Source organism: Notolepis coatsorum, assembly GCF_963971535.1.
Source record: "Notolepis coatsorum genome assembly, chromosome: 4".
In the NCBI taxonomy this organism is placed as follows: Eukaryota; Metazoa; Chordata; class Actinopteri; order Aulopiformes; family Paralepididae; genus Notolepis; species Notolepis coatsorum.
In genome coordinates, this window is record NC_140168.1 from 96,352,752 (window position 1) to 96,374,982 (window position 22,231).

At 46.6% G+C, this 22,231-nt stretch overlaps 1 protein-coding gene across 6 annotated transcripts in view; it reads right to left on the reverse strand.

Moving 5' to 3' along the window:
• Positions 1 to 22,231, reverse strand: part of pum1 (pumilio RNA-binding family member 1) — a 165,265-nt gene that overhangs the window by 74,459 nt on the left and 68,575 nt on the right. For 3 of the 6 annotated variants that reach the window (XM_084313571.1, XM_084313572.1, XM_084313569.1), the window contains exon 5: positions 6,256 to 6,361. In XM_084313571.1, coding sequence (XP_084169697.1) covers positions 6,256 to 6,361 — 106 coding nt within the window. Of the gene's footprint in view, positions 1 to 3,078; positions 3,106 to 6,255; positions 6,362 to 22,231 lie in introns of those variants that run through there. The other 3 variants (XM_084313574.1, XM_084313570.1, XM_084313573.1) reach the window with 2 other exon arrangements.

A 22,231-nucleotide genomic window follows, 5' to 3' on the forward strand; every position in this document is an offset into this window, starting at 1 on the left:
GGGCGGGGCTTCTACACAGACCCTATCAGGGGCCGTCTAATGACCGACCAGTGACCCCTGCACTCTGACCCCTCTGGTGAAATATTACACGTATGCATTACTCTGAGGGACACGCACTCCCCTGAGGGAATTAACCCTTTCACTACCACACGACAGAAGCCCTTTCACTACCACACTACAGAAGGTTAACCTTTCACTACCACACTACAGAAGGTTAACCCTTTCACTACCACACTACAGAAGGTTAACCCTTTCACTACCACACTACAGACGGTTAACCTTTCACTACAGAAGGTTAACCCTTTTACTACCACACTACAGACAGTTAACCTTTTACTACCACACTACAGACAGTTAACCTTTCACTACCACACTACAGACAGTTAACCTTTTACTACCACACTACAGACAGTTAACCTTTTACTACCACACTACAGACAGTTAACCTTTCACTACCACACTACAGACGGTTAACCCTTTCACTACCACACTACAGCAGGTTAACCTTTCACTAGTCAAGTCAAGTCAAGTCAGTTTTATTTGTATAGCACATTTCCAGGCAGCGGCAGCTGACACCAAAGTGCTTCACAAGCAAGTTGATAAAAACAAAATAGTGTGAGGCAAGGTATAAGATTAAAAGAAAGAAAGAAAAAAAAACATAGCAAAGCAATGAAAGCAACAAAAACAAAACAATATGGTGCAAGATATAGGATTAAAAACATAATAAAGCAATGAAAGTAATAAAAACTGGTAGGACACAGTAAAACAAAGAGGATAGAAGGGCCAGGGGTCTAGTGGTGGTTAAGTAGGGGGGAAGGCCAAGGAGAACAGGTAGGTTTTCAAGAGTGATTTAAAAGCCTGTACGGTCTACCACACTACAGACGGTTAACCTTTCACTGCCACACGACAAAGGGTTAGCCCTTTCACTACCACACTACAGAAGGTTAACCCTTTCACTACCACACTACAGAAGGTTAACCTTTCACTACCACACTACAGACGGTTAACAGTCTGTAGTGTGGTAGTGAAAGGGCTAACCCTTTGTCGTGTGGCAGTGAAAGGGTTAACCTTCTGTATTGTCGCAGTGAAAGGGTTAACCATCTGTAGTGTGGTAGTGAAAGGGCTAACCCTTTGTCATGTGGCAGTGAAAGGGTTAACCATCTGTATTTGTCGCAGTGAAAGGGTTAACCATTTGGTAGTGTGGTAGTGAAAGGGTTGACGGAAGGCGTGTCGATGTAAAGTTACCCAACATGTTTGGTTGCGTTATAGGTGTTAAATATGACTAGATCCTCTTGAGAAACTATCCTACTGGTTGTCATCATAATCAAAGCCATTTCAGTTGTTAGCCAATCTAGTTCCTGAACAGATTGCATCATCTACTCGGCCACACTGATTGGCCCATCCTTCATTCAGTCAGGTGCCAGTAGTCATCAGGAGACATGCTTGTAAGTAATTAAACTAGTTTGCTACAGTTTTGTTCATTTTAGTGGTTCAAAAACATCCACAGCAACTGTGACAATGTATTCATCATCTCCCATAGGAACCGATCACACTGGTCCCATGAATTTGTTTACATTTGATCATGATACTAACGCCCCCTCAACATACTGAGAGTTGGCTGTGCCCAGAGAGGTTGCACTAAGCCACGCCCCCCTGTGCTCAGAGAGGCTGCACTAAGCCACGCCCCCCTGTGCTCAGAGGGTGCACTAAACCACGCCCCCCTGTGCTCAGAGGGTGCACTAAACCACGCCCCCTGTGCTCAGAGGGTGCACTAAACCACGCCCCCTGTGCCCAGAGAGGTTGCACTAAACCACGCCCCCTGTGCCCAGAGAGGTTGCACTAAGCCACGCCCCCTGTGCCCAGAGAGGTTGCACTAAGCCATGCCCCCCTGTGCCCAGAGAGGTTGCACTAAGCCACGCCCCCCTGTGCTCAGAGAGGGTGCACTAAGCCACGCCCCCCTGTGCTCAGAGAGGGTGCACTAAGCCACGCCCCCCTGTGCTCAGAGAGGCTGCACTAAGCCACGCCCCCCTGTGCTCAGAGAGGGTGCACTAAGCCACGCCCCCCTGTGCTCAGAGAAGGTGCACTAAGCCACGCCCCCCTGTGCTCAGAGAGGGTGCACTAAGCCACGCCCCCCTGTGCCCAGAGGTTGCACTAAGCCATGCCCCCCTGTGCCCAGAGGTTGCACTAAGCCATGCCCCCCTGTGCCCAGAGAGGGTGCACTAAGCCACGCCCCCCTGTGCCCAGAGAGGGTGCACTAAGCCATGCCCCCCTGTGCCCAGAGGGTGCACTAAGCCACGGCCCCCTGTGATCAGAGAGGCTGCACTAAGCCACGTCCCCCTGTGATCAGAGAGGGTGCACTAAGCCACGCCCCCCTGTGATCAGAGAGGTTGCACTAAGCCACGCCCCCATGTGCCCAGAGGTTGCACTAAGCCACGCCCCCCTGTGATCAGAGAGGGTGCACTAAGCCATGCCCCCTGTGATCAGAGAGGCTGCACTAAGCCACGCCCCCATGTGCCCAGAGGTTGCACTAAGCCACGGCCCCTGTGATCAGAGAGGGTGCACTAAGCCATGCCCCCTGTGCCCAGAGAGGGTGCACTAAGCCATGCCCCCTGTGCCCAGAGGTTGCACTAAGCCACGCCCCGTGTGATCAGAGAGGGTGCACTAAGCCATGCCCCCCTGTGATCAGAGAGGTTGCACTAAGCCATGCCCCCTGTGCCCAGAGAGGTTGCACTAAGCCACGCCCCCTGTGATCAGAGAGGGTGCACTAAGCCATGCCCCCGTGCTCAGAGAGGGTGCACTAAGCCATGCACCCCTGTGCCCAGAGAGGGTGCACTAAGCCACGCCCCCATGTGCCCAGAGAAGGTGCACTAAGCCACGCCCCCTGTGCTCAGAGAGGCTGCACTAAAACGGTTATAATGTGGTTGTCTCGTAGTGTTGACCAAGGTGGTGGATGTCTCGGGGTCTTGGTCAAGATTGCAGTGACTGTTCTACCCCCAACACTGGTTATGTGCACCACCGAGGCACAGCCTGTGCCACAAACACAGCCTGGGCACACAGCCCACAAACACAGCCACAAACCTGAGGCTCCCCACGCACTGTCCCTCCACTGGTCCATACCTGAGGCTCCCCACACACTGGCTCCCCACACACTGGCCCTCCACATACCTGAGGCTCCCCACACACTGGCCCTCCCAGGGATTAAAGCAAAAAAAAATCTCCTGACTGAACTTTTTTTCAGGCCAAGTCATATTCTTATTTTAACCTCCACTGTATTTCTTTTTAATAGCGTTGGCGTTTTAAGGGAGCCTACTTGTTTCGGTTTCGTCGATAATCCAATGTACAGTTACCCCCCCCCCCCAAACCACCTCCAATGTACAGTCCCCCCCCCCTCCACCCAACCTCCTCCAATGTACAGTTTCTTCGTCAAATGTATATACTCTCTTTTTTAGACTCTTATTGTATCACAAACAATACTGTATTTGTAAATCTGGTATGTCATAAATGTATAGATGTAGCAGTATTATCTATCTATGTCAAGTATGTCATATATGTTATGATGAATTGAAAATGGGGGACCCTGATGTAAACAAGAGGAAAGTCTTTCTCTGGTCTGCAACTGCAACCCCTTAACAATTGTGTGTATTGAGATGTACTGTATTGTACCGATTCTGCAATATGTTATAACAATCAATCAATATTTAACAGATTGCAGAATGGGTACAATACAGTACGGCTCAATACATACAATTGTTAAGGGGATGCAGACCAGAGAAAGACGTTTGTCTTGTTTACATCAGGGTCCCCCATTTTCAATTCATAGTGACATTTATGACATGCACAACATTTATGGCATAGGGACATACATGACATACTACAGGACAGGTATATAGTAATGTTACATTTGTGACATATACGATATGCAAATATACACAGTACTGTTACCCATAGATCCTAACAGAGATTATATACATTATGATGGGGAGGAGACTGTACATTAGGGTGGGTGGGAGAAATAAGATACATACGGTGGGGAGAGAATAGGAGACCGTCTACAGATACACCTGTGATGTTGCTACGGAGTTAAGCTAATAAAGGATACTCACAACCACAGCAGAGGACTCACATATTTGTACTGTGAAGTAACACGACAATGACAAATGTGTTGTTTCTGTTTTTCTTTTTGACATAGTTGCGGAACACGGAACAAGTTAACAACTCACCACCGTCTACAGCCCCCGCATCATACTGTAGCCTAGCCAGTCTCTTGAAACACTGCTATCTTCAAACTTCCATCCTCTCGTAACTTTCTTTTGTTGGGTGGTGCCGCTCTTCCTTTTCGTCTGAGAACACTGCGTGTGTTTTCTTTTTAGTGGCCGGCTTACTCCTTCCATTATCGTTATTATGCTGACGTTAGCTAATAACTATGTGTTGGGGATAATGGTTCCGCACGGACCATATTGTTTGTTACATTGCTGTCGGCAAACTCGCTCAGAGTGTCAACATAGTGTTGACATTGAGTTGATGTTAGCTGCTAGCTGGCTACCCAAATCCACAACAGCCAGGCAGCCAAAATACAGTCTCAGACAATCACATCGATTTGTACAGTTAGTTAGCTCCACTCCATTGTGAAATAAAAGTTAGCCAGCCAGGACAGTGCGTATTAGCAAGCTACAGTTGCTAGGTAGCTAACCGTTAGCCACCCGAAGAACGGTAGCTAGCTAATGTTAGCCACAGCTTCAAAAACGAATTTCAATTATGTTATTATGAGCTATCAGCTAGCTAGCTAGATAACGTTAGAGAACGCCTCGTGTAGTAAACTAAAGTGAATAGTTTACTGGGCCATTGTTTAATGCTTCAGTGGTGTTAAAAGAGGACCTGCACGCTTGCTATCTTCGGTGCAAATGATACGGGTCTGTGACAAGACAGGTCTGTGAGGGGGAGGGCACTGTGAGCAGCGTGTGTGCGTCTAGCTCGTTTGATTGGTTAGAATGGTCAAAATGCCCTACGCATCTACAAATCATAATACCAGGTAGCCAATTCCGTCAGACTCCAAATCAAATTGACGGAAAAAAAGATAAAAAAGACGGAAATCCCTCCACTGGTCCATACCTGAGGCTCCCCACGCACTGTCCCTCCACTGGTCCATACCTGAGGCTCCCCACGCACTGTCCCTCCACTGGTCCATACCTGAGGCTCCCCACGCACTGTCCCTCCACTGGTCCATACCTGAGGCTCCCCACGCACTGTCCCTCCACTGGTCCATACCTGAGGCTCCCCACGCACTGTCCCTCCACTGGTCCATACCTGAGGCTCCCCACGCACTGTCCCTCCACTGGTCCATACCTGAGGCTCCCCACGCACTGTCCCTCCACTGGTCCATACCTGAGGCTCCCCACGCACTGTCCCTCCACTGGTCCATACCTGAGGCTCCCCACGCACTGTCCCTCCACTGGTCCATACCTGAGGCTCCCCACACACTGGCCCTCCACATACCTGAGGCTCCCCACACACTGGCTCCCCACACACTGGCTCCCCACACACTGGCCCTCCACATACCTGAGGCTCCCCACACACTGGCTCCCCACACACTGGCTCCCCACATACCTGAGGCTCCCCACGCACTGGCTCCCCACACACTGGCTCCCCACACACTGGCTCCCCACACACTGGCCCTCCACATACCTGAGGCTCCCCACACACTGGCCCTCCACATACCTGAGGCTCCCCACACACTGGCCCTCCACATACCTGAGGCTCCCCACATACCTGAGGCTCCCCACACACTGGCCCTCCACATACCTGAGGCTCCCCACACACTGGCCCTCCACATACCTGAGGCTCCCCACACACTGGCCCTCCACATACCTGAGGCTCCCCACATACCTGAGGCTCCCCACACACTGGCCCTCCACATACCTGAGGCTCCCCACACACTGGCCCTCCACATACCTGAGGCTCCCCACACACTGTCCCTCCACATACCTGAGGCTCCCCACACACTGGCTCCCCACACACTGGCTCCCCACACACTGGCCCTCCACATACCTGAGGCTCCCCACACACTGGCCCTCCACATACCTGAGGCTCCCCACATACTGGCTCCCCACACACTGGCCCTCCACATACCTGAGGCTCCCCACGCACTGGCTCCCCACACACTGGCCCTCCACATACCTGAGGCTCCCCACACACTGGCCCTCCACATACCTGAGGCTCCCCACACACTGGCTCCCCACACACTGGCCCTCCACATACCTGAGGCTCCCCACGCACTGTCCCTCCACTGGTCCAGAAAGATCCCTTTGGGTCCGTCCTTCCCAGAGTCGTCCGTCTCCCAGAACTTCTTACCGGTCAGCAGCTGCTACAGAGACGGGGTGGAGCGTGAGGAAGAGGAGGGAACATCACAGAACAGAGACGGGGTGGAGCGTGAGGAAGAGGAGGGAACATCACAGAACAGAGACGGGGTGGAGAGTGAGGAAGAGGAGGGAACATCACAGAACAGAGACGGGGTGGAGCGTGAGGAAGAGGAGGGAACATCACAGAACAGAGACGGGGTGGAGCGTGAGGAAGAGGAGGGAACATCACAGAACAGAGACGGGTGGAGCGTGAGGAAGAGGAGGGAACATCACAGAACAGAGAGGGGGTGGAGCGTGAGGAAGAGGGAACATCACAGAACAGAGAGGGGGTGGAGCGTGAGGAAGAGGAGGGAACATCACAGAACAGAGACGGGGTGGAGCGTGAGGAAGAGGAGGGAACATCACAGAACAGAGACGGGGTGGAGCGTGAGGAAGAGGAGGGAACATCACAGAACAGAGACGGGGTGGAGCGTGAGGAAGAGGAGGGAACATCACAGAACAGAGAGGGGGTGGAGCGTGAGGAAGAGGGAACATCACAGAACAGAGAGGGGGTGGAGCGTGAGGAAGAGGAGGGAACATCACAGAACAGAGACGGGGTGGAGCGTGAGGAAGAGGAGGGAACATCACAGAACAGAGACGGGGTGGAGCGTGAGGAAGAGGAGGGAACATCACAGAACAGAGACGGGTGGAGCGTGAGGAAGAGGAGGGAACATCACAGAACAGAGAGGGGGTGGAGCGTGAGGAAGAGGGAACATCACAGAACAGAGAGGGGGTGGAGCGTGAGGAAGAGGAGGGAACATCACAGAACAGAGACAGGGTGGAGCGTGAGGAAGAGGAGGGAACATCACAGAACAGAGACGGGGTGGAGCGTGAGGAAGAGGAGGGAACATCACAGAACAGAGACGGGGTGGAGCGTGAGGAAGAGGAGGGAACATCACAGAACAGAGACGGGGTGGAGCGTGAGGAAGAGGAGGGAACATCACAGAACAGAGAGGGGGTGGAGCGTGAGGAAGAGGAGGGAACATCACAGAACAGAGAGGGGGTGGAGCGTGAGGAAGAGGAGGGAACATCACAGAACAGAAACGGGGTGGAGCGTGAGGAAGAGGAGGGAACATCACAGAACAGAGAGGGGGTGGAGCGTGAGGAAGAGGAGGGAACATCACAGTACAGAGACAGGGTGGAGCGTGAGGAAGAGGAGGGAACATCACAGTACAGAGAGGGGGTGGAGCGTGAGGAAGAGGAGGGAACATCACAGAACAGAGACGGGGTGGAGCGTGAGGAAGAGGAGGAAACATCACAGAACAGAGACGGGGTGGAGCGTGAGGAAGAGGAGGGAACATCACAGAACAGAGAGGGGGTGGAGCGTGAGGAAGAGGAGGGAACATCACAGAACAGAGACGGGGTGGAGCGTGAGGAAGAGGAGGGAACATCACAGAACAGAGAGGGGGTGGAGCGTGAGGAAGAGGAGGGAACATCACAGAACAGAGACGGGGTGGAGCGTGAGGAAGAGGAGGGAACATCACAGAACAGAGACGGGGTGGAGCGTGAGGAAGAGGAGGGAACATCACAGAACAGAGAGGGGGTGGAGCGTGAGGAAGAGGAGGGAACATCACAGAACAGAGAGGGGGTGGAGCGTGAGGAAGAGGAGGGAACATCACAGAACAGAGACGGGGTGGAGCGTGAGGAAGAGGAGGGAACATCACAGAACAGAGAGGGGGTGGAGCGTGAGGAAGAGGAGGAAACATCACAGAACAGAGAGGGGGTGGAGCGTGAGGAAGAGGAGGGAACATCACAGAACAGAGAGGGGGTGGAGCGTGAGGAAGAGGGAACATCACAGAACAGAGAGGGGGTGGAGCGTGAGGAAGAGGAGGGAACATCACAGAACAGAGACGGGGTGGAGCGTGAGGAAGAGGAGGGAACATCACAGAACAGAGGGGGTGGAGCGTGAGGAAGAGGAGGGAACATCACAGAACAGAGAGGGGGTGGAGCGTGAGGAAGAGGAGGGAACATCACAGAACAGAATGTAACAGACAGTGTGGAGGGAGGAGGGAATATATAAGAGAGTATAATAGAATAGAATGTAAAATAATAGAACAGAAAAAAAGAGCAAAAAAGGAAAAAATATAATACAGTAGAGGAAAGGGAGAAACAGAAATAACAACAAACCAAAAATGAGAATTGGAATGATGGAAAGAACAAAACCAAAAGGGACAAAGAGAATAGACACGGTCACTTTCTCATCCTGCAGATATTGGGCGACCCGACGTGACCTCAGGGACCCGACGTGACCTCAGGGACCCGACGTGACCTCAGGGACCCGACGTGACCCCAGGGACCCGACGTGACCCCAGGGACCCGACGTGACCCCAGGGACCCGACGTGACCTCAGGGACCCGACGTGACCCCAGGGACCCGACGTGACCTCAGGGACCCGACGTGACCCCAGGGACCCGACGTGACCCCAGGGACCCGACGTGACCCCAGGGACCCGACGTGACCCCAGGGAGCTCCACTGGGCGTTTGGACGGCTTCGTTATCGATTCGACTATTTGGTTTCACAGTCAGTCCCTCTTAATGAGGACGTGAACGTCGGACACCGTGACTAAAGAGGTGGAAAGCGCAGATCGTCGGCATATAACGTGGTCAGCCGCGTCGCGTGAACAGCTAGAGGACGAGCCAACTCACACGGGTCAGGGCCGATGGCAACAGGAATCAAGCTGGCATAGTTCTGCTTTCTACAAACTGTTTACAAAGCTCAGGTGCACACATGCCTTCTTCTGGCACTTTGCTCAAGACAGTTGTTTATTGTCAGTAATTGTTAACTTGATAGAAGAAAATAGCCTAAGGTATTAAAAAATATCTTCAAACCAATAAATTGTCACCTGTATACAAATATCAATGTACTTGTGCTTTGACCCAGAATATGTTTTTTTTTTTTTTTTTTTAACTTAAATTTTTTATTAACATTTATAGACAAACAACACTTACACAAAAATGGAACCCATAATACAACATTGTTAAACAGACATAAATAATAAAGTACAAAAAATATAATACAATTGTAATACCCAAAAAAATAAAAAATAAAATCAGAAAATGCTAACTAAGTCAAAAGTGTGTGACATGGGTTCAGAGACCCTCCTTGAACCTCTTTCCTCCTTTACCCTTCGCCCTCTTGTGATGCATTTGGTTCTTCCTCTGTGATGTCGTTTTCGTTCCCCTTGTAATCCTCCCACTTTCCCCATCTTTCTCCAAATTTCTCTTCCTGTAACCTCAGCATGTGTGTTATCCTCTCCATATCCTGTATCTCCTCCACTATTCCTGCCCATTGTGCTATTGTCGGTGGGTCTTCTTTGTACCACAGTCTCGTTATTGCTTTTCTGGCCGCTATCAACATTATCTTTATTAAATATTTGTCCCCCCCTTGTATTCCCTCGTGTGTCAGGTCTCCTAAGTAAAGCACCAGTCCTGTTTGTGGTAACCCGTATCCTAATATTCTGATCATTGCCTCCCCTATCTCCTCCCAATACCCCTTCAGCTTCTGACATCCCCAGAATATGTGTGTATGATTTGCCCCCTCCTTCCCACACATCCTCCAGCATGCTCTTTGTGTTGGTGCATATTTTCCCTTCAACTCTGGGGTTATAAAGAATCTGATTATGTTTTTCCATCCAAACTCTTTCCATATCCTCGATCCTGTTGTTGAATGTTGCACCTCGCATATGTTCCCCCATTCCTTCCCTGTTATTCCCATCTCTAGTTCTCTCTCCCATTTCTCCCTTATATAATCGGTCGTGTGTCCCTTGCTGGTCATTATAGCCCGGTACAGTGCTGATATTACCCTTCCTTTCCCTCCTTCGTATGCCCTTACCATCATCCTAATTATTCCATTCTGTTCTTCTTCCTTGTCCCCTCTTATTTCTTTATTATAGTAATCTCTAATCTGTAGATATCTGAAGTGGTCCCTGTTTTCTAGTCCAAAGTTCTCCTTAAATTTTTGTAGTGTTTGCATTTCCCCCTTCTCTATCATTTTGCATATCGCTGTTGCCCCCCCCCCCCCCCTCTCCCACCTCCTGAATCCATGGTCCAGCCTCCCTGGTTTGAATCTCTTGTCATGTGCTATCCATCTCAGAACCCCTGACTGCTTCTCTAATTTGTGTGTTTTTACTACTCTGTTCCATATGGTCAAGGTGCATTTGGTGATAGGATCTAACAGTCCCTCTTTTTCTTTGAACAGTTCCCTATCTCCCACCAGAGCTTGTACCTTGTATCCCTCCCCTTCTTTTTCAATGTCTTTCCATCTTGCCTCATATTTGTCGTTACACCAGCACGTCACTGCTCTCAGTTGCGCTGCATAATAATAATCTTGTAGGCTGGGTACTGCCATCCCTCCCTCTTCCTTTGGTAGTTGTAGTGTTTTATATCTGACCCATGGTCTTCTCCCCGCCCATATGAACCTCGATATCAGTCTGTCCCACTCCCTGAATTGATTCTGTGGTATTTGTATCGGTAGTGATTGGAACAGGTACAGTAACCTTGCTAGTATGTTCATTTTAATTACCTCTATTCTTGAATTGAAGTCCAAGGGCATTACTGTCCATCTCTCCAAGTCTCTCTTGATGTTCTGATTTATCTGTGTATAGTTCGCCTCAAACAGTTTCCCCACCCCTCTCGTGATGTTCACCCCTAAGTATTTAATCTTGTCCATGTCCCATCTTATCCCGTACTGTTCCCTAATTTCCGTCGTTGGGGTATAGTTCCATGCTAAGGTCTGTGTCTTTGTCACGTTTAGTTTGTATCCTGAGTAGTGGCCATATTCCTTCAGTAGATCCATCAGTGCCGGGAAGCTCTTGTCTGGTTGCCTCATGTATACTATCACGTCCGCAAATAGGCCTAGTTTATATTCCGTTCCCTTTATCCTTACTCCCTTAATGTCCTCGATCTGTCTGATCAGTTGTGCCAGTGGTTCTATGAAAACGGCGAAGAGCGTTGGTGAGAGACAACATCCCTGTCTGGTAGCCCTCTCTAATCTGATTCTATCCGTCAGGCTGCCATTCACCTTAACCCTCGCTGTCGGTTCTTGATATAGCGCCTTGATCATCTTCATCGCCCTCCCGTTCAGTCCGAACCTCATCAATGTTTTATATAAAAATGTCCAGCTCACACTGTCGAATGCTTTTTCTGCATCTAGGCTAATCAGTACCGCGCTACCGCCTTGTTTTTGTATCTCCTCTACTATGTGTAATGTCTTTCTCACGTTGTCCTGTGTCTGTCTCCCTTTAATAAATCCAGTTTGATCTTCATCTATAATGTCTGGCATAAACGTCTCAAATCTCTTTAATATTATCGATGTATACATCTTGTAAACCACGTTGAGTATGGACACAGGTCTGAAACTACTACATAATTCTCTATCCTTCCCTTCCTTCGGTATCGTGGTGATTATGGCTTCCTTCCACGAGGGGGGCATTTTGCCCTCTTCCATCGTGTGTCTGAACGCCGCCCCTAACATGGGTGCTAATTCCGTTCTAAATGTCTTGTAGAATTCCGATGGGAATCCGTCGCTCCCCGGAGATTTGTTGTTTTTAGCTCTACTAATTGCCTCTTCCAGTTCTCGTTCCGTAATTATTTTATTTAATTCTTCATTCTGTTCTTTCCCTATCGATGGTAACTCTAGCTTCTCCAGATATGCTTCTATTTCCTCTTCTCCCGCTGCTTTTGGCTGTGTGTATAGTTTCTCATAGTATTCTCTAAATGTCCTCTCTATTTCAGCTGGGTCTCTCAATATTTCATTAGTCTTTGTATCCCTTATTGTGTGTATCGTGTTCAACTTCTGTTGCGTCCTAAATCTCCTAGCCAACAGTCTGGTCGCTTTTGGTCCCCCTTCATAGTACGTTTGTTTCATGAACCTCGCTTTCTTTTCTATTTCCGTCAATAATTCCCTATTTATCCTGGCCTTTACTTCTTTGATTTCTCAGAGCGTTTCCTGTTCTTTTGATATCTGGTGTCTCCCCTCTAGCTTCTTCAGCTTCCCTATCAGATTGTGATATGTCTCCGTTCTGGCCTTCTTCAGCATTGCTGTCTTCTCCATCAATTTCCCCCTTATCACCACCTTCAGTGTGTCCCATAGAATGTTCGGATCTACCGCCCCGTTGTCATTTTCTTCCTTATACCTGGCTATCTCCTCCTTGATCTGACTCACCACCCCCTTGTTATTTAATATTCCTACATTTAGTCTCCAGATCGTGTTCCTCCGTCTCCCTTCTAGATCTACTGTCAGATATATGGCACTGTGATCCGATATGTCCGCTACTCCTATTCTGCTCTCCCGTACCCTGTAACTGTCCCCCGTCGTCATCAAAAAGTAGTCTATTCTCGCATATGTCACGTGCGGGTGTGAGTAATGTGTGTATTCCCTGTCCATGGCGTGCATCCCCCTCCAAACATCTGTAATTCCCATTTCCGTCATCTGAATATTCATATATCTACTGATTGGTGCCCGTCCTTTTCTAGTACTTGTGGTGTCTAGGTCGTGATTCAGTACTACATTAAAATCTCCCGCGCATATCAATATCCCTTCTAGTTCCATCACTATCATATCAAAAATGGCCTCATATAAATCCCTCTCACTCTCTGGGGGTGCATAAACATTCACTAACGTAATCATTTGACCCTCCATTTTTCCCTCGACCAGAACAAACCTTCCCTCCTTGTCTCTTACTTCCTTGATCAATTCAAATTTGACTGTTTTTGATTAATGTGATTACTCCTCTCCTCAGGTTCCGTTTAAAGGAACTATAGTATGCATTTTCATATCCAAATCTCTTCAGTTTCTCATGATCCTGTGCTACCAAATGTGTCTCCTGCAGAAAAATCACTTCCATCTCACTTTTTTTGCATTTCAACATCACTTTGCCCCTCTTTATCGTATTATTCATTCCATTAACGTTTAACGACATCATTTTTATACCTTTAACCATTGTCATCTTTCTTCTTCTTTCGTCTGTCAGTCCCCCCCATGTCACATTCATTCTCCCCTCCGGTTGTAGCCTCCGCTCTTTTCACCGAATACATATAATGATTAACATAAATAAAAAACATAAACTTTACATAAAGTGCTCCCAAGGCGTTCGGGGGGTCCCTGTGTCCCCCCCTGTCCCCTGCTGGTGGGTGAGGAGTAATTGCTCTCCTAGTGAGAGGCCTCCTCCTGACGGCTTGGGGGTTTGAAACCTTTACCCCCAACCGCTCGTCATATTTGTCCAGCCTTCTTACTGTTTTTATTGCTGTCGAGCTCCTGGTCAAAAGCGCTCCGTCCTTCATTCTGATCAAAGACCCCCATTTCCTAGGTCCCTCTCAATGTGGCTCATATGTTCCAATGTCCCTCCTTCCTCCCAAACCCGTGTGTGGCGTCTTCCGTGTACCCCTTCTTACTTTCTTTTCCTCCCCTCTATTTTCTATGTGATGTCCATTTATCCCCTTAATCCCTTCCAACTGTGTTACTCGCAGCGTGTGTCTATGTATTTGTTTCAATATGTTCTGTGTTCCGTCTATCATACCTAATTATATTTCCATTTATTTCCTCCATCAGCATGTGTATTATGTGTCCATGTATACGTTATGTTCGTTCCTATATCCTGCCTCTACCTGGGAATGTGTGTTTATGTATATGTTATTTCAGTTTCTATATTTTGTCTCTATTTGGATAGTTTTTTCAATCTCTTGTGCGTGTACTCATCCGTTCGTCTCCTCCCGCCTCCTCTCCCCTCCTTCTCCGTCTCTGGCCTCCTCGTCCGTCTCCGCCTTCGGTCTGTCACGTCTCACCTCGGCCTTCTCCTCTCTCCTCCCTCCTCTCCCGCGTTTCGATCTCCTACTCTGGTCCATCTGCGTGCTTTCTCCAATCTCTGCTGCAGGCTCAGCGTCTGGCCCTCCTGTCCCCTTCCTTCTCCGTCCTCCGTCATCTGCATCCCCCCGTCGCCTCATCTCCTCCGCCGCCTCCCGCGCCGTCGCGTACATCACCGTCCCTTCCTTCCAGTGAATGCTTAGCGAGGTCATGGGTGATTGGAATTTCATTCAGTTTTCTTTCAGAATTCTCTTCAGTCCTGCGTAGGACCTGCGTGTTATTGCTACCGCTGTCGAGTAATCGTGATCAAACGACAGTCTTTTCCCCTCGATTTCTATCTTTTTGGTCCACGCGGTTTTGAGTATCAATTCCTTAATCTCAAATCTCTGAAAGTTAATAATCACCGCCCTCGGAGGTCTGTCCGGTTTCGGTCTCGGAGCCAACGCCCTGTGGGCCCTCTGTATCTCCATTTTTTCCAGTCCCGTCTCCTCCAGTTGTTCCTTGATAAGCTTTTCCACATATTGGGTCACCGATTCCCCTTCGACTCCTTCTTTCAATCCCCATATTCTGATGTTATTTCTCCGTGACCTCCCCTCCATGTCCGATATCTTTGTCTCCATCTGTTCTTGTATCGCACACGTTAACACCTTGTGTATCTCTGTGTTCCATTCCTCCGTTTGCGCCGTTCTAGTCTGTAACTCTGTTACGTTTCTGTCCTGTTCCGCCATCTTCTCATCCACCCTTTTGAGTTCTGTATTCATTTCACCTCTGAAGTCCTCCTGTTCCTTCCTCAATTCCTCCCGTAACTTCCCAATATCGTTCCTTATCGTGTCCGTGTTGAGTTTTATCGTCGCTGTTATGGTCTCGAATATCCCGGCCTGCATGACCACGGCCCATCCTGGCATTCCCGTGTCTGCCTCAGCGGGACCTCCCCCTTCTTCCGCCTGTCCCTTCTCGGCTTCGCTTCGGGGGCTCTGTTTCTTCAAATTCTCCTCTTAGTGTGTTCTCCATTTCTCTTTCCTTCACAATCGTTGTCTCTTCCTTACTTCTCGTGTGCATCTTTTATTTTTAATCACTTTTCGGGTCTCTATTTATCCGTTTTTTTCGCTCATTTGACCAGGAGCTCTACCGCACATGTGTTACCCGTCTGCTCTCATACCGGAAGAAAAATCGAATATGTTTGTTTTATATACAATACTTTTATCTTGTTCTATAGTATGCGGTGTGATACAGTATGTGGTGCATGCATGCATCCTTCAGCGATGGCTATACAGCAATTATAGCAATTGCTGTAATTATTTAATTATTCATTTAAAAAACTCTTGAAACACACACACCTCTTAAAAAAAACTCTTGAACACACACACAAGAAACCCTGCAGGCACATAGACTTTTATGAAATAGACTATTTTATTTTATCTTACCTCATTTTGATATTTTATTATCATACTACTACTACTACTACTACTACTACTACTACTTGTTATTGGACATACACACACCCTGCACCTTATCATGCACATACACTACACACAAGACACTGTCACTAGGGATGGGTACCTTTCACATTTGAACCGATACCGGTACCGGTACCTGTGAATCGATACCGGTACCCAACGGTACCTTTTTTCGGTACTTTAAAAAAAAATTAAAAAAAATTAAAAAAAATATGTTTTATTAATTTTTTTTTTCCTTTTTTCTTTTCATGTCAACGTTCACACGCACAATATATGCTTACCTAGGATTTGACTTGATTCAACAACAAAGCAGTCGGAGCAATGACAAGCCGAAAACTGTCGAAATTTAATTTACCTACCTCAGTCGTAAAAAAAAATCCAAACTTCAAATAACTACAATTTCGACAGTTTTCGGCTTGTCATTGCTCCGACTGCTTTGTTGTTGAATCAAGTCAAATCCTAGGTAAGCATATATTGTGCGTGTGAACGTTGACATGAAAAGAAAAAAGTTAAAAAATAAATAAAAAAAAAGTAAAAAAAAGGAATAAAAAAAAGGAAAAAAAAAAACGGTTTCTCACTTGATTCGATACTCGGTAGTACCGACGTGTTTCGGTTCGGTACCTCAAAAGTACCGAATTCGGTACCCATCCCTAACTGTCACTCTGTAAATAATTTACTATTTTATCTTACCTCTTCTATATTTTATTTGATGTTACTACTACTATTGTTACCATTCTTGTATTCATTGTTGTTTCTTAATTGTGCACCGTTGAGTCTGAGCTCCAAACAAGAATGTCATTACCTGCAGCGCCCCTGTGTTGTTGTGTATTTGACAAATAAAGAACTTGAACATGAACCTGAACTTGAGCACCCAGAGACTTGAACTGTGCCAGGCAGCAGGGACAGGGAAACTTAACCCTTTCACTGCCACACTACCAGAGACTTGAACTGTGCCAGGCAGCAGGGACAGGGAAACTTAACCCTTTCACTGCCACACTACCAGAGACTTGAACTGTGCCAGGCAGCAGGGACAGGGAAACTTAACCCTTTCACTGCCACACTACCAGAGACTTGAACTGTGGCAGGCAGCAGGGACAGGGAAACTTAACCCTTTCACTGCCACACTACCAGAGACTTGAACTGTGCCAGGCAGCAGGGACAGGGAAACTTAACCCTTTCACTGCCACACTACCAGAGACTTGAACTGTGCCAGGCAGCAGGGACAGGGAAACTTAACCCTTTCACTGCCACACTACCAGAGACTTGAACTGTGCCAGGCAGCAGGGACAGGGAAACTTAACCCTTTCACTGCCACACTACCAGAGACTTGAACTGTGGCAGGCAGCAGGAACAGGGAAACTTAACCCTTTCACTGCCACACTACCAGAGACTTGAACTGTGGCAGGCAGCAGGAACAGGGAAACTTAACCCTTTCACTGCCACACTACCAGAGACTTGAACTGTGCCAGGCAGCAGGGACAGGGAAACTTAACCCTTTCACTGCCACACTACCAAACGGTTAAGCCTTGCACTAAGGCTGAGCCCGAACCCTGTTTTTAGGGTTCGAACGTTCGCCAGGTTTATCGAACGAACGTTCGAACGTTCGTTTTTTTAAATTTTTTAATAGATTTTTTTTTTAATAATTTTTTTTTCTCATTTTTTTTAATAATAATAATTTTTTTATTGTATTATTATAGATCCTACGGAGGGCGGCATTGCATAGTCTATTGGTGAAAAACATGTTGTTTACAGTGGTGGCTGTTCATGTAAACATGTAATTAAACAAAGCACTCAGAAGAAAATAAACAAGCTACTGAATCAAAGTATGATAAACAATAGCCCTTGCAGTCACGTAAGGGGCTAGATAAACAAATGCATTCGTTTTGTGGCATTAGCGTTATATAGTTAGTGTTACAACTTACACGTAACAGGTATTCACTCTTGGTCGACGGGGAGGGGAGCCGGGAGGAGAGGCGCACGCCTCGGCTCAACAGACCCGTCCACCGTCTACCTCGGACGGGTCTGTCCACCGTGCGCCTGCTGTTGTTTCCAACGCAACCACCATGAAGCTCGCGCGACCGTGGCCGAAAAAGGATGGTATTCATTAATGATCCTAATCTGCAGGTTCACCTACGGAAACCTTGTTACCGATTACTTCCTCGGCAGGGAGCTAACTACGGCTCCCCGGTAAGTCTGTTGAGGCTTGCCGATTGGTGGTAACAGCAGAGGCGGGTGCAAGCGGTGTGACGTAATTGGCAGAATCGCCTGTCAATCAAAATAGAGCTCTGGTTGAGAAATAGTATCCCGCTGCAGCCCGGCAGACCATACTGGTTGAGCCGAGCGCCTCGCATTCACATCACCTCAACCCCGTGCGCATCCTTTATTTTTTTTTCACCGAACGTTCGAACCTATTAATTAAAGTCCGAATGTCAGCGTAACGAACGAACGTTCGAACGTTCAAACGTTCGGGCTCAGCCTTACCTTGCACTGCCACACTACCAAACGGTTAACCCTTTCACTGCGTCAATACAGACGGTTAACACTCTGTAGTGTGGTGGTGTAAGGGTCAACCTTCTGTAGTGTGGTAGTGAAAGGGTTAAAGAGTTACCGTTTAGCAGTTTCATGCATGGGCTGATCCCATAACTATTTCTCAGTCATTGTTTATGTGCATAGCTCTTCATACATACACACATCATATATGTGTTGATGTTACACTCTTACAGTCATTTGAATGATGTGGCTAGGACAAATCTGATCGGTGACCATTAATTACAATAGTACGTATAGGATTACAATATGTGTACAAAATACATCCATGTGTGGTTATCCAGTAGCACAATAGCTTGTGCAATACTGATAGTGTGCAAGAGGACAATGTGCAATCTACAACTAACGTGCAATCTATTCCAGCACTTTACAATTCAAGTGCAATAAAATGAGCACATTAGCACTCTGGCACAAGCACCAGTCACTTTAACACTTGTACCTAAAGCACCTTAAACTTAGTCTTACAATTTCATAGTGTGTTTCACCACATCCCCACATTGTCTGTTTTTTATGGTTGTGAAGTTTGTGTCATTTAGTAACTTGTACTGTAACTCGAGAACCGAGGCAAGGATCTTTAATTCTGTAGTTTATATGTTCGGCGAAATAATGCAGCCCCGAGCCGCTAGACCAGGGGTGGCCAACCAGTCAGAGACTAAGAGCCACAAAAATTACTGTGGTACCACAAAGAGCCACACCATATACCAGCGTTTCTCAACTTTTTTTTTTTCAGTCACGGCACCCTTCATGTGTTTATAGGTCTCACCCTCTGGCCTCTGAAGTTGCTAATGTCTTTTTTATTTGGGCCTCACAGGGTTAAAAGTACCCTGTGAGACCCACGGTTGCAAAATTACAAAATCACTTTTAGCCATTTAAAAAAAGAAAGTCTGTAAATGTTTATTTAAAAAATGTTAAGCACATGTATAGTCAATTGGTCCTGTTGTTCAGCCTCACAATGCTATTTGATAGTAAATGTGTTTATATAGGTCCCACACTCTGGCCTCTGAAGTTGCTAATGTCTTTTTAATTTGGGCCTCAGGGTTAACCTCTTAAGCCCGAGATTTTCAGCATTATGTTTGTTTACCAATGATTTTAACTTATTAGTGAAATATAAGATTATAGAAATCTCAGGGCATTGAGTCGGAAACCGGCGCATATTGACAGGAGGAAGTGGAGCAGCCAAAAGTGAGTGTAGTCTTTTGAAGGAAGAGACTCAGGGCTTTCGAATTTCGAAAAACTACCATACCCAGCTCACACCTGCCCCTGTCAATCATCTGACTTCTGGATTTACTTTTTTATTTCTCTTATTTCTTGGGATTATCTCCCACAAACCTGAACGTTATTGCCATAAAACAGAACGCAGTTAGTTTCTCTACCTTTCTGTGAACGTCTTGCAAAAAACGGTGTTGCAATACGATGAAAAATGGTGGAGAAATTTACATTATAAAAAAGATGGCAGAATTCAGTACTGTATCTACAAAACCTTCTGTTTAATCATCTTCCCTTTATTCATTTGCTTAGATTTTTCAAGTCTGGTAAATTTTAGCATGGTGTTATTCACAGTCAAAGATAAAAAAATTTTTTTTAAATATAATTGATATTCTCCTTTTGGTTCATTACAATTTACTCAAGCCTAGTAACAGACACTATTTCTGACACTGGGAATTAGGGATGCTCGATATTGGCTTTTTTACCGATACCGATATACCGATATTGTCCAACTCTTAATTTCCGATACCGATATCAACCGATATCACATTTGAATGCCGATATCGGCCGATAATATCGGTAGGCCGATAATATCGGACATCATTTCTATAGAAAAGTAAAAAAAAAAGAAAAAGAAAAAGAAATACAAAAAAATTTAAAACAGATACCGATATTTTCCGATATCACATTTTAATGCCGATATCGGCCGATAATATCGGTAGGCCGATAATATCAGACATCCCTACTGGGAATACATTCCCCGAGATCCATAGATGTCCCTAGATTCAGATACCAAGAACATGCAAATGAGCCATTTAAAAAAAAAATCTGTAATGTTTATTCTACGTCCTTATGGAATGAGTGACATACCAAAAAAAATTGCACAAAAATAAAAGATATTCAAATATTTAATTTTTTTTATGGACGAGCCACACATTGACGGGCAAAGAGCCACATGCGGCTCGCGAGCCGCGGGTTGGCCACCCCTGCGCTAGACGCTCACAAAGTGCCGTGACTTTGTGTGTTCCGCCCACGGGCACGTCGGCCAGAATACAGGCCGTTGCATGTTAAGAGGTTACAACTATTTATGATGATTTGCCATTTATGAAGATTAGTCAGGCTATTATTGTTTTACTAAATGTACATCCTATTTTCCATCATTCACTCATCCTGCCTTCCCTGCTATATCATTCTCTTTCAAAAGTAGAAATGCATCTAGCCAGCCATGATAAATATTAAAAATATTTTACTAATTCGTGTTCACGTTTGTAAGCGGTCGTACGTTTTTTTTTTTTTTTTTAAACAAACATATAAACAAACATGACAAGACACGATAAGATATACAAGCATTAATTACAGTGCATATCCAATGAAATTACCATTTAGTCAAATGTCTTATACAGGATATACCCCTAATACCCGTTATCTAAAAACCTACACACATATGCTCCAGCTCGTACCCCCCCCTCCCGGACCCCCCATTGGATAATCCAACCATTATAACTTGTTCCTAACCAGACACTACCATTATATGCTAGCTTTTATTCTCTCCACCACTTCTAACCACATTGTCATTTTGGATTCATTGAGACCCAAAATTCTTGCTGTAGATATTTCTTGATAAATCACATCGAGATATGCAAGAGTCCAGACCTTCCGGCACATTTTTTCCGGTTGAAACCATCGTGATGCTATCAGCTTTTTAGCCACTGTGATACCGGATAAAACCAATCTCTTTAGCTGTGGAGGTACTGCATGTTCAAAGACATCATTCAGCAGTAATACAGAGGGGTGTACAGGTATATCCAGAGTTAAGAGATTTGATAATTGTTGGGTCACATCTTTCCAGAATGCCTTAACTGGTGGGCAGTCCCAATACATGTGCATAAATGTCCCTTCGTCCCCATTTGTACATTGGGAGCATTTGGAGTCTTGTTTAAGCCCCATTTTGTTCAGTCTTATAGGAGTTAAGTATGTCCTGTGAATATAGTTAAGATTGATTTGTTGATGGTCCGGGTTCCTTGATGCAAGTCGTACATTTGCCCAGGCTTCTTGCCAATCAAAGTCTGTCTCCAGGTCTGGTATATCCCTCCTCCAGACTGAGTCTAGATGGAGGGTTTCATACGAGGCCGTTAGTAATTGATGATAAAAATCTGAAACGAAACCGCTCGATGTCTCTCTTTCATAGAAAAATGTGTGGTATCTGTGGTGTACAATTGGTATCCTTAATGGAACACCGTGAGCCTTCAAACATGCCAATAACTGTGCGTAAAAATAATATGTGGACTTGGTGAGATTACATTTTTTGCGTATTTCATTGAAACTACAAAAACCCTGTTTGTTGAAAAGCGGTCGTAAGTTGTAGTTTTTACAGACGATGAGCATTTCTGACGGCTGCCTCCAGAATCTCTATTCAGGAAAAACCCCGGCAACCTTTAACACTAGTTTTGTATATGATCTCCAAGAGTGAGATCATATACCATATGCACAGAAGAGTTCTCTTTGCACCCAAAATGAACATATTTAAGTTTCCATTTAGCCTTCATGGAGGAAGGGTCGTTCTATATTTGAATTGAACAGAGTCCAACAACGCCTGCTGGTCCAATTCTACACCGCCATCATACAAAAGCCTCCTCACATCATCCATCACAGTCTGGTACGGTTCCACTGACGAACACACCAAACACAAACTTCAACGCATCACCAAGACAGCCTCCAAAATAATGGTCTGCTCCCTCCCCTCTCTGGACTCCATCTACACCTCACGCAGTCACCCGCTCTGGTAAAATAGTCAACGATCCCTCCCACCCAGCACACCACATATT